The sequence below is a fragment of the Myxocyprinus asiaticus genome, chromosome 11 (genome assembly GCF_019703515.2).
Source record: "Myxocyprinus asiaticus isolate MX2 ecotype Aquarium Trade chromosome 11, UBuf_Myxa_2, whole genome shotgun sequence".
Lineage (NCBI taxonomy): Eukaryota > Metazoa > Chordata > Actinopteri > Cypriniformes > Catostomidae > Myxocyprinus > Myxocyprinus asiaticus.
The window spans coordinates 23,796,915-23,812,500 of NC_059354.1; the positions used below are offsets into that span (position 1 = coordinate 23,796,915).

At 42.9% G+C, this 15,586-nt stretch overlaps 1 protein-coding gene across 2 annotated transcripts in view; it reads right to left on the minus strand.

Moving 5' to 3' along the window:
* Positions 1 to 15,586, minus strand: part of LOC127448400 (ly6/PLAUR domain-containing protein 6-like) — a 52,657-nt gene that overhangs the window by 22,730 nt on the left and 14,341 nt on the right. For both annotated transcript variants that reach the window (XM_051710884.1, XM_051710883.1), the window contains exon 2: positions 12,933 to 13,098. In XM_051710884.1, the coding sequence (XP_051566844.1) occupies positions 12,933 to 13,050 (118 nt within the window). In that variant the 5' untranslated portion in view covers positions 13,051 to 13,098. The remainder of the gene's footprint in view (positions 1 to 12,932; positions 13,099 to 15,586) is intronic.

Consider the following 15,586-nt stretch of genomic DNA (forward strand, 5'->3'; position numbering starts at 1 on the left):
GCAGTTTCGTCCAAGGATGTCCTGAGTGTGCTATTGCCAAATCTCCTCGCCACTTACCAGCTGGCAAACTTCTAGTTACCATCCACAGACTAACGGGCAGATGGAGAGGAAGATCCAGGAAATTGGCCGCTTCCTGAGGACATACTGTCACGCCAATCAGCACAGCTGGAGCCAGTTTTTACCCTGGGCTGAGTACGCACAGAACTCCCTTCGGCAGGCAGCTACTGGTCTTACACCCTTTCAGTGCATGCTCGGCTTTCAGCCACCCCTGTTTGCCTGGGCAGGAGATCCATTGGAGGTTCCAGCTGTGGACCACTGGTTCAAGGAGAGCGAGAGGCTATGGAATGCGGCCCACATCCACCTGAGAAGGGCAGTATGTGCCAAAAGAGCCAGGCCAATGTCAGGAGATCAACACCACCACAGTACCAACCTGGGCAGAAGGTCTGGCTCTCAACCAGGGACATCCGGCTCCGTCTACCCTGCAAGAAGTTAAGTCCCGGTTTATTGGCCCATTCCCTATAGTCAAACAAATCAATCCTGTCACCTACCTGCTCAAACTCCCCAGCACTTATCGTACTCATCCCAGTTTCCATGTTTCACTTTTAAAACCTCATCGACCTTCTTTGTCTGATTCCCCCACAGAGTCCGGTGCTGCTGATGGTCCTCCACTGCCGCTTCTCCTGGATGATGGACCGGCCTATTTGGTCAATGATATCCTTGACTCCCAACGTCGTGATAGGCGCCTCCAATACCTGGTCGATTGGGAGGGTTACGGCCCCGGGGAAAGGTGGTGGGTTGCTAGAGAAGATATCCTTGATCCCGCTCTACTCACCAGATTCCACGCCTTACATAACCGGCCAGCACCTCGGAAAAGGTCGACCCCGACGTCAGGATCGTCGGTCCACAGGAGCGGCCCGTGGAGGAGGGGGTACTGTCACGACGGCACCGAGCTCTCCCTCACCGTCAGCCACTCGCTCTCACTCGCCTGCATTCTAATCACTCACACCTGCAGCTCATCTTCACCTCGTTTGGAGACGCACTTAAACCGCACTCTCACCCTCAGTCAGCATCTAGCCTTGTTGTAGGCACCATAGACTCTCCCTCTGCTCTGACAATGTGACTTGCTGCATCTCTGCATGTCGCCTATCTGTTCAGTATTCTCAAGATAAGTGACTTTGAATATACCGAGTGTATGGCATGCCGACTTACTAGTATTTACCCCACTTGTGTTTTGATGAACTGCTCTGTTCTTACAAGATTAACGATTAACGTGAAGCCTGAGTGACTCCTACATATAGACATTTATGAATGACTCCTTGCCTGAGTGTTACTTCCTTGTTACACTTCACCCTGCTGTGTCAGTGCTGGATATGTGACTTTGTTAACACTGTGTGAACCTAAAGCCTTGTGATGCAAACCAGCTCCCCTGTTGAAAGAAGAAACTCACCTTTATGCCAGCTTGAAGCTTAAGTTCTCTGTTTAGGCAAGTGCCGTGTATTATGTTACCTATAATGGATCTGTGCCTACTGCCATTGTCCTGTGTTTAACCGAAGATTATTGTCTAAGACTTTATGCCTATCCTGTGAAATTCTGAATACACTACTTACCTGTTTCACCCGTGTTCTCTTGAAATAAACTCCTGCATCTGGGTTCATCACAGCTCCCGCGTTGGTGTCGTTACACTGAGCTATATACTGTATGTTAGTAGGTTAATTGGTTAAAACAACTGTTAATTCTATCACTATTGTCACTTATTTTGAATACATTTACATTTTTGAATACAGTTTGAATACAAATTGAATACATCCCTTGCCTCCACTAACGAGCCGTCACTGCTAAGGTATGTAGGGGCAATACCATAAAGACATTAAAAGATGATTCTTTAAATCAATTATTTAAGACACAGGTAGTCAGTGAAGGGATTTGGGAGCATTCCAAAAATGGCTGCTGAGTGGACTGACTTGCCATGAAAGGCACTCTGGTATGAGTCAGAATTCTAGCTGCTGGATTCTGAATTCTTTGCATGTTTGATAGAGCTCTTTGAAAAAGCGGCTGTAAACCTATTGAAGTAATCAAGTCTAGATGTAACAAATGCATGGATTAGTTTCTCACTGTCAGCAGGGGAGAGACTATCTCATACTTTAGAGAGGTTGCATAGGTAACAATACACTGTTTTACAGACATTGCTAATATTTTTTTATTTAAATTATATATATATTTTTTAATAAGATCATTGTCAAAAATGATTCCAAAATTCTTGATGTGACTATTGGCCCTCAGAGTCAAGTATTCTAGATAAGCAATATTTAATGTGCTAATGTTTGTTAAGGACTTCACAAATGTTATTAGAAAATGCTACTAATATATCTGATGAGCATAAAAGCCATTTCTCCATAAATGGTTTCAAGAAGGAAAGCAAATATATAATGAAATAGGTCATAATTTCAGGAAGGAAAGTCCATGCTGATCCATGGCATCATGTATTGCCATAATCTCAATTGATTTCACCTCAGCAGGCCTAGTGGGAAATCCATGATGAAGATTTTAAGGGTGGGGGTCTTAACAGAGTTGGTATGCCAGCTGTGATGCTGAGTTTGGCTGTGGATATCTGGTCTGCTGCCCAACCACTTATACACTTGAAGGACATCTTTTAGGCAACAGTATACAATCTAGCCTATGGGGCACTACATTGGAAATAAATATCTTCAGATATAAATTATGTAAACAAAATACTGAATATGTAAAATATGCTAAATATATCAGATTAGCCCCAAACAATAGTATTGACATGGCTGAGATAATTACCATGACAACAAGAGGAGATCAAGAGCTTTGAGGACAAAGCTGGAGGTGCCCTGTCATAATCACAGCAGCCAGAAGGTCTGATAGCCGAAGCTAGGACTGACAACTGAGGTATCTTTTGTTTACTCCAGAATCCTACCCTGACTGAGGATAACATGGATTATGTCTAATGCACACTCAGGGTTGGGGAGTAACGAAATACATGTAATGGGATTACATTTTTAAAATACAAAATATAAGTAACTGTATTCCACTACAGTTACAATTTAAATAATTGGTATTTAGAATACAGTTACATTCAAAAAGTATTTTGATTACTGAAGAGATTACTTTGCATTTTACTGTCATTTGTTTCATTTAATATTTAGTCTTTTCAGATGGAAAAATGTATACATATAAATGATGTGATCCAAAATGAATTTGAACAGCGGTGAAACACTTTCTTATGATGTGTTACATTCATATGAGCAGACAGAGAAGTAAGTTTGGGGCACAAGACATTGAAATAAACCTTGTGTAAATTGTCAGCTTTACACTAAGCTAAAATGCTATTTCTAGCCATTTTACATCCACACGTTACCAGGCACGATCATATTTTTTTATCAAGAAAATTCACGTTGGATCATAATTTCTTTTTTTCTAGTAAGACCTTTGATATTAGGGCAAAAATCTTATTCTTGATAATCATTTTTGTATTGTTTTCCTGTATAAATATCTAAAAATCCGTAAAACAAGATCAATTTGATTTATCTTGTTTTAGAAACAACACTGCATAAGATATTTAGGTTTTTCAGAGAATGTATTTTTAACATGTGCATTTTGTTAAAACATAGGTATATTTGAGTTTTTATAGTCAAAACAAGTGAAAAAATCGACCACTGCTGAAGAAGTTATCCAAAGTATTTAGAATACATTACTGACCTTGAGTAATCTAATGGAATACATTACAAATTACATTTTACAGCATGTATTCTGTAATCTGTAGTGGAAAACATTTCAAAAGTAACCCTCCCAACCCTGTGCACACTAAAGATGACCATGGCACAGGTGTTTGCTGCAGCTTTATTCTTTGAGCATGTAAATGTATGAGATCAATGAAAATGTTAATATTATCACACGGATTTTGAGCCAAGGATCATTTATATTATAATTGTACATATTACATGCCATGGTTCCTTATTATTCCATATATTTATTTTATTAAAGGGGCATACAGTAGTTCTCTAGCTAGCATTAGCATTGCTCTTCTTTGTGTACTTTAAGTACCGATACGACAGTGGTGTTTCAGAGAATGGTGAATCAAATCACTGTACTGCCATCTATCGATGTGGATCAGCATGATCATCTCTGCTACCCCCTCCAGCTCTGGAATATCATTTGCATCTGGAAAATGACGGAGTTTGAGGTAATTTCTAAAGTTATTTAATACTACTCTAATATTATTGCTTTGCCTAAAAACAAAAGTCAGAATTCAAGTGAACAGACTTCTACAGTTAAGGACAGATTATTATTATCCCTCATATCAATAATCTTTGGAGACTGTCTACATTTCACGTTATTTCTAAAGACAGTTATTACCTTTATTAGAGAACTGCTTAGTATAAAATAAACCTCAATTATCTAGCAATACAGAATGTCATGGTAAAGGAAAGATTACAATTGTTTTTGATTATCAAATTTAGCATGTCCATGAAAACTGTATTTGGCAAACTTGTTTTGTTTCCTAACAATCAAAGTCATGGTTTACACAAAATCCACAACAATCGCTGTGCCAAGCTACTCTGCACTAAACTAATTAAGACATATGTCGTTTCATAGAGTTGGAGGTAGATGGGCTAGACTATATGTAGGCTATTGCTGTGATTACAAAGAAAAGAAAATTACACTTTGCTTTACGCTTCACGTAACCGAGACATTCCCTGTTGTAGGAACTCAAGCTGCGTAGTCGCACTGGGAACGATATACATTCATGCCTTGCGAACAGTAGCTGCAAACTGTCTATGCCCGTGTGGCAAGCGTATAGCAGTGCACAAGCGAGCTAAAGCGTCTAAATAAAACAGAGAAAATTATGAGTTTACTCCAGTTCCAACAGAGAGAACCTGGGAAGAAGGAGTCAAACCCTCCCCAAATGATAAAATCTAACAAATGTATGCGGAGAGGCCCACCCTGCCACCACACAAATGTCCTCCAAGGACGCACCTCTAGCCAAAGCCCATGAGGATGCCATGCTCCTCGTATAATGGGCTCTAATACATGAAGGCGAAGGTAAACTGCACGCTTTGTAAGCACTTGAAATTGCACCAGTAAGCCAATGAGACAGTTTTTGCTTGGACACAGAAACACCCCTGCTGCGGCCACCAAACAACTGCTCTGACTTACGCCACTGGCTTGTACGTCAACATAAAATCACAGCGCCCGAACTGGGCAAAGCATATGCAATCTTTCATGCTCCTCTGCCTCAAATGGGGGAGGATAGGAAGCATGAAAATTAATAGTCTGCAAGTGAAATTATGTAGAAACAACCTTGGGCAAAAAGCCCAAACAAGGTCTTAACACCACTCTTGAGCACCCTGGCGCAAAATCCATACATACGGGATTGATCAACAGGGCATGCAAATCACCAACTCTTTTAAATGATGCCAATGCTACTACCAGGGCCATTTTAAGAGTCAGAAACTTATCAGCGACTGTTGCCAAGGGCTCAAATGGAGCACGTGAGAGCGCCTCTAAAACAACAAATAAATCCCATAAGGGTATGCGGACGGGATGAAAATGTCTAAGCCTGCATACCCCATGCATAAAACGAGAGACAAGAGAATGTCTACCGACAGAGGCTCCATTGATAAGTGCATGCTCAGTCACTATAGTGGTAACATTGACTTTAAGCGTTGCCGGAGCAACCCCGGCCCCAAAACGCTCTTGCAAAAAAATACAGTACTGTACTGACAGGGCAATGAACTGGATTTTCACCTCGTGCTTTACACCAAGAAGCCACTTGAACACTTGAACATATAAAGATTCCTAGTTGATGGAGCAAAAGCATTCAGAATGGTATCAGCCACAGCGGGGAATAACCCATCATTCAAAAGAGCACACCATTGAGGGGACATACCCATAACTTCCACAAGTCTGGCTGGGGGTGCCAAATGCTGCCCTGATCCTGAGACAACATGTCTATTCTGACTGGAATCTCCCAAGGCACTTTCTCCAGGAGAGAGACCAGAGTCGAAAACCATACTTGAGATGGCCAAAATGGCGCCTCTAACAGAAGCCGAGCTCGATCCTCCCGAACTCTCTGCAGAACTGCGTGCAGCAGACTGATCGGTGCAAACACGTAAAGACGCATTGTTGGCCACTGATGCGCAAATGCATCGATGCCCAGCGGTGCCGGGGGCGAGAGGGAAAACCAGAGGGGACAGTGTGACATCTCACTTGAAACGAATAGATCCACTTCCGCTCTGCCAAACCTCCTCCAGATTTGTTCCTTAATCTGAGGATGTAATGTCCACTCTCTGGGCATCAAGCCCTGTCTGGACAGGAGAATACACCCCTAAATTAAACCGGCTCGGAACATGCATGGCTCGTAGAGACCGCACATTGTCCCATGCCCACAGAAGAATGCGCCATGCCAGCCTCAGCATGGCATGAGAATGCACTCCTCTCTGGCGATTCATATAGGACACCACCATCCTGTTGTCCGACCAGATAAGGACATGACTACCCTGAATCTCCAGGAGGAAAAATGTTAAAGTCAGCAGCACCGTGATGTGCCAATATTGCCGCTGGCCCATCCAGACCCCATAGGCTGGACAACCCTCGTATACAGTGCGCCAACCCGTGGAGGAGGCATCTGTCTTTATAACTTTGCGGCGACACACCTGTCCCAATGGAACACCCAACATCAGAAGGCGGGTCCGTTTCAATGGTAACAGAGTTCGGTAGTACCCACGTGTCACTTTTAAAAGACGCATACGAATGCATACGTCAGTGTTGAATTCCCTTTGTGGAGTTCATCCAGCATTGAAAAGGTCTCGCATGCAACACGCCCAGGGGAATGACAGTGGAAGCTGCGATCATGAGCCCCAAAAGCCTGTGAAATGTTCTCGCAGGGAGAACGTGTTCCACTCTGAACATCGCTATACACCGGCGGATTGACAGAATGCGAACTGGAGACAGACATGCCTACATCGCCCGTGAATCTAGCTCCACCCCTAGAAACAGAGTCTGTTGCCTTGGCAACAGTACAATCTTACACACAGCCCTAGATTTTTTTGCTCAAATGGCTGAGAATGATATCTTGATATTGGGCAGCCAAAGACTCCGAGTGGGCTAGCACCAACCAATCATCAAGATAATTCAAAATGTGGATGCCATGAAGCCTCAAAGGTGTCAAAGCTGCATCCATGCATTTTTAAATGTGCATGGTGCCAGTGCAAGTCCAAACAGAAGGACGTGAAATTGATACGCTTTGCCCCTGAAAGCGAATCTGAGAAAACGGCTGTGCTTCGGCACAATCTGAATATGGAAATAAGCATCCTTCAAATCTATTGTCACAAAACAGTCCCTCGGCTGCTTTTGTGACATTATTTGCTTCTGCGTCAACATTCTGAATTGACATTTCATTAGCTTGGAATTCAAACATCTCAAATCCAGAATGGGACGCAAGCCGCTGTCTTTTTTTGGGACCAGAAAATAACGGTTGTAAAAAGCCACACTCTCTCTGAGAAGAGGGAATCTCCTCTATTGCCCCTTTTTCTATGAGAGAATGAATTTTCCAAATCAAAAACGGGGCTTCCCGAACAGAAATGTCTGTCGGAACAACCCCATTGAACAACTCATCCCTATACTGACTGAAGGGCAAACAGGAGAGATGTTTATATGGTCCAATTTTGTTCACTGAATAGGGGCACATTCTTCGTTTACACAGCAAGCCCATCAGGCTCGTATGTAGATCTATTTTTACCATACATTGAGTTATATTACATGTTCCCCGAGACCCTTGGTCATGGAGGCAGAGGCAAAACTCAAGCTGAAATATTCAATGCTCATTCGCCAACGTAAATTACAGGGGAAACTGAACTAAATTGTTGTACTGAAAAAATGGGTTAGAACTAAACTAGTACCAACATATAATAGAGGAACAACGTGTATAACCCAGACAGCACAAAACACCCTCACGAGCAAAAGCATTGCCTTGACCAACTCGTTCCCCAGCACGAGCTGTGGGGGTAACAACAAGGGAAATTCCAAACAGAGCCGATATTAGCTCAAAGTATTCCTTAACGTGATGTGCTTGGTTGGACTGCAAAACATAGTGTGTAGATCCAACAGCTGTCTGAAAAGAGTGACATCCATGCTGCCACTGAAAAATTGAGCAGAGATAACAGTGCGCATCTCTCTTGTCTCACTAGAAAGCCTGCGTGGTCCATGAACAGGCAAAAGAAAAAAAAAAGAGTTAAAATACCTTGCATCTGCTGATAGCATCCCCAAAGAATAATGGCACAGAAGAAGCACTCATGCGTTGGTTCGCCATCACTCTGTGATATAAGAGAATATTCTCTTATTCCAGCCCCCTCATTCTGGGGCCAGGCTCACCGGCCTATGCATGATCCCCTCTGCTGTGAGCAGTTCGCTTCGAACAGGGAAGGGAGAGAGAGAAAGGCCGAGGCCGCTCCTCCATTGCCTTATTCATGTGCATTCTTCTAGAACAACACAGAAAAAGACAATAGGGACAAAGGGGACAATTTTTTTCCTTGCCTTTAACGATGAATTCTCTCATACAGCATTTTTAATAGCGATGGCTCAAGATGCGCATGGTAACTCTTTTGCACGCTTGTTCGTCAGAAAATGGCTAGGCCTCAGAGCATGTTTGGAAAAAAAACATTGAAATTGCTCTGGAATTACGCTGTATATAACGACGTCGATCCTTAAATTCCATCCTGTGTTTCCACTTAAAAGAGAGAATAATAATGATCTTCGCTTCAACATGAGTCATTGGTACAACACGGGCCAGACGAGATAGTGCACTGAAGAACAGAAAATCTGAATCGATGGCGCCAAAGCGAGTGCTTTTATGCCCATGATGTAGCTCCCTAGGGGCGTCGCTTAAGCGCCACCAGCCAATAAATTGCCGTGATTGTACAAGACCTTCAAACCACGTGACACTCAGGGTGTGTCCCAATGCAACTATGCAGCTTGAGTTCCTACGATAGGGAACACTGTCTACACATGTAATTTTAAAAACTTGTACGAGTTTTCTGTAAATTCCACTGATACTATTTTAGAGAGAGTTCTAAACAATTAATGATTTCTTACCTGTCCAACAAAAAAGAAGCAACATGGGCATCACTACTCAGGTTTTTCTCTGTCATCAAATCTTTTCACCTTGTGTATGCCATACTGATGTTTATTATATTTTTTGCCTTTGTCGGTCTTTCTGACTTCTTGCTTCGGAACTTTTTCACTTCTTCGGCAGTACAGCTACTGAATCTCCCATTGTCTCCACTTCTAAAGCATGATAATAAATATGTTCCATTGTGTTCTTTTCGCTCTTCACATCACCAAACAACACTGCGCAAAGCATAGCCAAACATATCTGCATAGGCGGAGAGCCAATGAGCGCAAGGATTTTCTTCTTCGATGTTTAGTGAAACAGAGTGGACCACGTCATTTCAACATGGCGAAACACGTTGAAGGGGGTGACCCGCACCATGTATAATAAAAACACTTTTTATAGAAAACTATTATAAGTACAGTCTTCATCTCATGTGCGTACACCATTCAGATCACTCTTCACAAAAACACAATTCATACGTTAATGTGTAAAACTTTTTAAATTAGCCCCAAATTACTGATTGTACCTTTAAGGGACGGTTCACTACAAAATGCAAATTCTTTCATTATTTACACACTCTTATATTGTTCCAAACCTGGATGACTTACTTTCTTCTGTGGAAAACAAAAAATGTCCTGGTTACTTGTGTAACCTCCATTCCCTGATGGAAGGAACGAGACGTTGTGTCGATGTAGTGAAAAACAATATGAGCCCGAAACACCTCTGGTCTTTGAAAAAAGGCCAATGAAGATTGGCGAGTGGTATTTGAATACCACTCCCCCGAACATACGGGTATAAAAGGAGCTGGTATGCAACCACTCATTCAGGTTTTGTGCTGAGGAGCCAATATAAGGTCCCGGCCATTTCAGCGGGTAGTCCAGCGTTGTGGCAAGAGGGACACAAAGTCTCGTTCCCTCCATCAGGGAACGGAGGTTATGCAAGTAACAAGGATGTACCCTATCTGTCACTCACTCGACGTTGTGTCGATGTAGTGACACTAGGGGTCCCTATACGAAACTCCACAACTAGCTGAACTGTGTTACGTGAACTGGCGGTGTGTGACGGGCAGACCACTGTGTGGCTTGTAGCCAGTGCACCAGGCCGACACGTAACCTCCCCCAACACTGTTATGAGTGTCAAACGGCCCTTCGGGAACAAGTCGACTGCCCAAAAGTTAGAGACAGACTAGCCCAGTCGTGGCCTCTTATTCTCTCTTTTTTTTCTCTCCCCCCAAAAAAAGAGTGAAATTTGTTAACCGACTGGGGCCACCAGGTCTACATCGGAGGGGTGTCACTCCCAAGGCGAAGACACCGTGGAGACCACACCCCACACAGTGAGGGGGGGGGGGGGTATTTTGAGTGGAAATACGTCACATGGTCTTGCCGAGCTTTGTCGGAAGTATGTCATGTGGAGAAGTCCCATGGTAGGTCCTACCCTACGGGGGAGGAGTTTCTACAAACATGGTGACTGGGGCAGAGGGGATGCAGTTTACCAACAGGGAAATTAATTAGCAGAAGATATAAGTCGCATGGGGTTACCTATGGGGAACCAACACATGCGGAGCACGTACCCCAGTACAGGGCTTAGTTAGCACATGTACTGAGCCGGCAGCGAGTTTCTCCGCAAACTCTGCCACAGGGCTTGGAGGAAGTCATCCAGGGAACACAGTTTGTGAACACTACTGGGAGTCAACAGTGCACGTCTTCAGCTCAGGGGAGGTGAAAGGCGCTATGCGCAAGTGATACACCTGGCCAGCTGCCCCGGACTTACCTGATTGTGCCTGTCACTACACAGGACGAAACCGGTTCCACCCAGAGATTGTAGAACCTCGCAAAGGTGTAGGGTGTTGCCCAGCCTGCTGCTCTGAAAATGTCTGTTAGAGAGGCACCAATGGTCAAGGCCCAGGAGGCCGCCACACTCCTGGTATAATGGGCTTGTAGCCCTGCCAGGGGCGGCACATCCTGAGCGTGATATGCCATTGCTATTGCGTCAATGACCCAGTGGGCGATCCTCTGCTTGGAGACAGCGCTTCCTTTCCGCTGTCCACGAAAGCAGACAAAGAGCTGCTCAGAGACTCTAAAGCTCTGCGCCTCGTAGAGGGGGCCCTAGCCTGAGTGATCGTGTCTACCACCAAGGGTGATAAGCCACTTAAGTCTTCCGCGTCCCATCCAGGGGGATTCCAGAGGTCTGGTCGCGGGTACCAGATGGTGCCCCGTCCCTGAGAAAGAAGGTCCTTCCTCAGGGGAATTCGCCGGGGGGGCTGTCGCGAGGAGTGTGAGGTCCGAGAACCATGTCTGGGTGGGCCAGTAGGGTGATACCAGGATGACCTGCTCCTCGTCCTCCCTGACCTTGCACAGGGTCTGTGCAAGTAGGCTCACTGGTGGAAACGCATATTTGCGTAGTCCAGGGGGTCAGCTGTGTGCCAGCATTGCCGTGTTGTCTGTCCGAACTAACACATGCTTGCCTTGGATCAACTGCCGAAACCTCCACAGGGCAAGCAGAATTGCCAACAACTCGAGGCAGTTGATGTGCCAACGTAGCCACGGGCCCGTCCAGGAGCCGGGAAGAAAGGAACTGGGGCGGGGCGTGGCTGTGAGCGGTGCGAGGGTTCATGGGAGAGCAGAGGGTTCCACTCTAGCCCGATGCTCGCGGCTGCCCGGGAAAGCATGTCCGTCATCTCCACGTCAGCCTGTGACTGGGCGACCATACCTGAGGGGGGGAGCCCAGCTGAGGCTTCCGCGTTCGACTGGACGAACCCGCTCTCTGATGCTGCGCTCGAGAGCTCATCACCTTGGCGGCGGACTCATCTGGAAGCCCGATCGGGGCAGATGAGCGTGCTGGGGAATGGGAGGTCCGTGGGGGGATACCCGGGAGAGGTGATCCCATTGGGGTCCCCGAATTGCCCCCAGTGCTAGCCGCGCTGGCCTCATACCCGTAGGTAGAAAAAAACCAAGGCGGGGAGCCACTGGGATGCTTGCTTTCTTACGAAGGCAAGCTGCGACCGCAACGTTGCCATGGTCATGTTCTTGCAATGAGTACATGATCCATCTACGAACGCTGTCTCCGCGTGGGTAGCGCCCAGACATGAAAGACAGTGATCGTGACCGTCAGAAGGCGAGAGATAACGACCGCAACCAGGAATAACACACAAACGGAAGGGCATCTTTAAAAAGATGTTCCGTGTGTGCCACTATTTTAGAGAAATATACTCTTTTAGAATATACTCTTTTATTTCTGCCGAAGCGCCCAGGGGTGTTCTCTGCAGTGCACCAGTGCAGAGGGGGAGAAGCCGCTGAAATGCGCTGTCAGATCCAGCAGAAGTGAATGAACAGCTGTGAGAATTCAGCTCAGTGAGCATCGGCTGTTCGGCTTCGAAGAGAAAATCTGAATGAGTGGTTGCATACCAGCTCCTTTTATACCCGTATGTTCGGGGTAGTGGTATGCAAATACCACTCGCCACTTTTCATTGGCCTTTTTTCAAAGACCAGAGATGTTTCGGGCTCCCAAGAGTGACCCCTAGTGTCACTACATCGACACAACGTTGAGTGAGTGACAGATAGGGAACTGATGTTAGGCAGAATGTTCCGTGCCAGTCACCATTCACTTGCATGAAAATGCATGCAAAAAAGATGCAATGAAAGTGAATGGTGACTGAGACTAACATTGTGCCTAATATCTTCTTTTGTGTTCCACTGGTTTGGAACTACATGAGGATGAGTAAAGGAATTTTCATTTACCATTCCTTTAATAAAGTCCATTTAGTCAGAATCTAAGAAGAAGGTGAAAATGCACTTACTTGAGGGATGAAGGAAAATAATGTCTTTTTCAGTAAAGTCTCTTGATTGAGAAATTTTTATCCAGCCATTGATGGCGGTCAGCATTAGGCCCCAGGCCATGATAGGCCAGGGTTCCATTGCTGGAGGAAAACTCACATGTGCAAGTATCCAGATCCAACAAAGCACCTGTTAAAGAAAATATCTATTTATTAAAAACATAAAAGAATAGTCACACCAAAGCAAGTCTACTATCAGGTGGTAAATAAATCTGACCTGTTTAACAACAGATTCAAGACACATCCGCTAAAAAAACTACAGAGAGGAAACTACAGGATTAAAGCAGTTCAAAAGCATTTCAATCCCTTTCCAAAACACTGGACACAAAGAGCCATGCTTGTTATTACAGCAAGTCCCTAATTATATCAATGACAATGTCAGCTGTCTGCCAATGTCCTGACCCTCCAACATCAGTGACCCTATTAGCAGTTTGATTTGGTTGTTGGCAACAGAAAACAAACAATGGTCCATTGTTTTCAATTAGTGAATGCCATGGTCTCAATAAAACATCTTTGAACACCACAAAATGGACAGCAATATTTACAATCCATTAAATAGCATCACATTTACTATAGTGAAACAGAACTTTCATGTGCTTTGAGAGGCATAGTTTTGATAAATTCAACCAACAAAACAATGGTCACAGGCCTAAACATACATTTGCAACATTGATTTATTATAAATAATAATAATAATAATAATAATGGAAAGAAATAAAAACACTCTTTACCTTCTAAATTTTCTGTTCAATCCATTTTCTTTTTGAAGACTTTTAAGGTTAATTTTCAAACTTAAAAAGCGTAAAAAAAATAAAAAAAATTCCCTACAAATGCTGAAAAATGAGAAGGATCCGTGACGCTTTTTGGTGCGAAAAAAAAAATCCCTCTGAAAGGCTAAAATAAACCTGGAGAAAAGGACATGGCTTAAACACAGAGCTGTGTGGTTTACATTACTGAAATGAAAGCTGAGGCAGATTACACATTTTTCAGAAGTGCTTGACTAAACCGCTTTGTGTGCTTTCTTCAGCGAGTCAGATGGCAGGGCCGCCAGAGATTAATCTATTCATTTTGGTAAATCAATTTCTCTAACTTAAACTACCCTTTTCAAAGTTGCTGACTCATAAAATCATGGAAACATGGGTAATAAATAGAGTATTTACAGAATATCCTTAGACCATTAAGGATTTTACTACTAAGGAGTTTAGGACTATACCTGAAGTAAAATGCCACCAAATAGAAAAAAACAAAAAAAACAACAAAAAAACAAAACACGTATAAAAACACAATATCTTTATGTGATACTGCACAGAGATTGAGACACATGACTTCTTTTGCAGCATACTGGATCAAATCAGCTCCTTTTCTAGACTTGTCATCTGAAGATTATTTTCTACATTTTAGAATATTTAAAATAGTAGTAATCAAAACTACAAAACAATACAAATGGAAGTATGGAGATTGTAGTGGAAGCGGTCCAACTCACGAATGTTCAGAAACATTTGTTCTTACATTCATATTTTAGTTTTTAAAATAAATTCATAGGCACAACTTTATTATTAACGATGTTATTAATGTTATAATTAATATTTTTTTGCTAAACTTATTTCATGTTTTCAGGTCTTCAAGATCATGAGAAACATAATTTCACTCTCCTTATTTGTGTTTTATATAAATTAATATGTTTTTATTTCTTTCATGCCAGTCTGGATGAGGAATTCAGAAAAACTTTTAAAAGCACAACCTGCTTTCTGAGGTCCATTAATGAGGATTAATAAGGATTAGACCTTCCTCTTGGCTTAACAAGTAATGTTTCATTTGCAAATAAATCCTACTTACTTATGAACAACTATTCCAACAGATCGGTGTGATATTTTTAACATGTCTGATACTTTCATCCTAATAAGAATGTAGATTTACATTTGTAAGAGAACGCAAACAAACAAACAAACAACAAACAAACAAACAAAAATAAATACAGTACTGTGCAAAAGTTTTAGGCACTTGTGAAAAATGCCATAAATAGTTTTCATTTATCAATTAATGTCATGCAAAGTCCAGTAAACATAAAAAAAAGTTACATCAATATTTAATGTGACCACATTTGCCTTCAAAACAGCACCAATTCTCCTAGGTACTCCTGGACACAATTTTTCTTGGTTGTTGGCAGATAGAATTTGCCACATTTCTTCTATCTGTTTAGGCTGTCTCAGTTGCTTCTATCTCTTCATTTAATCCCAAACTGACTCGATGTTCAGTAGGGGGTCTGTGGGTGCCATGCTGTCTGTTGTAGGGCTCCCTGTACTTCTATTCTAATCTATTTTATTTGCAAAAGTAATGTTTGTGAGTCTAAAATTTATATTTTCTATTGACACACTAAAGCTATAAAGATATACATAACTATCTTGAAATAATTGTTTTTGTGATACATCTTATGTGCCTAAGACTTTTGCACAGTACTGTAAATAAATAAAACAGGTCAAGGCCACTAAGTCAAGGAAGTGTCATGGAAATATAAAAAAATATTCATAAAATGTTGTGCAATGTTTTAGTATTAACTGCAAACACTGATTAGAGTCTTTAAAGTTTCCAGATAGATTAGTGGGTTTCCTGTATGAGGA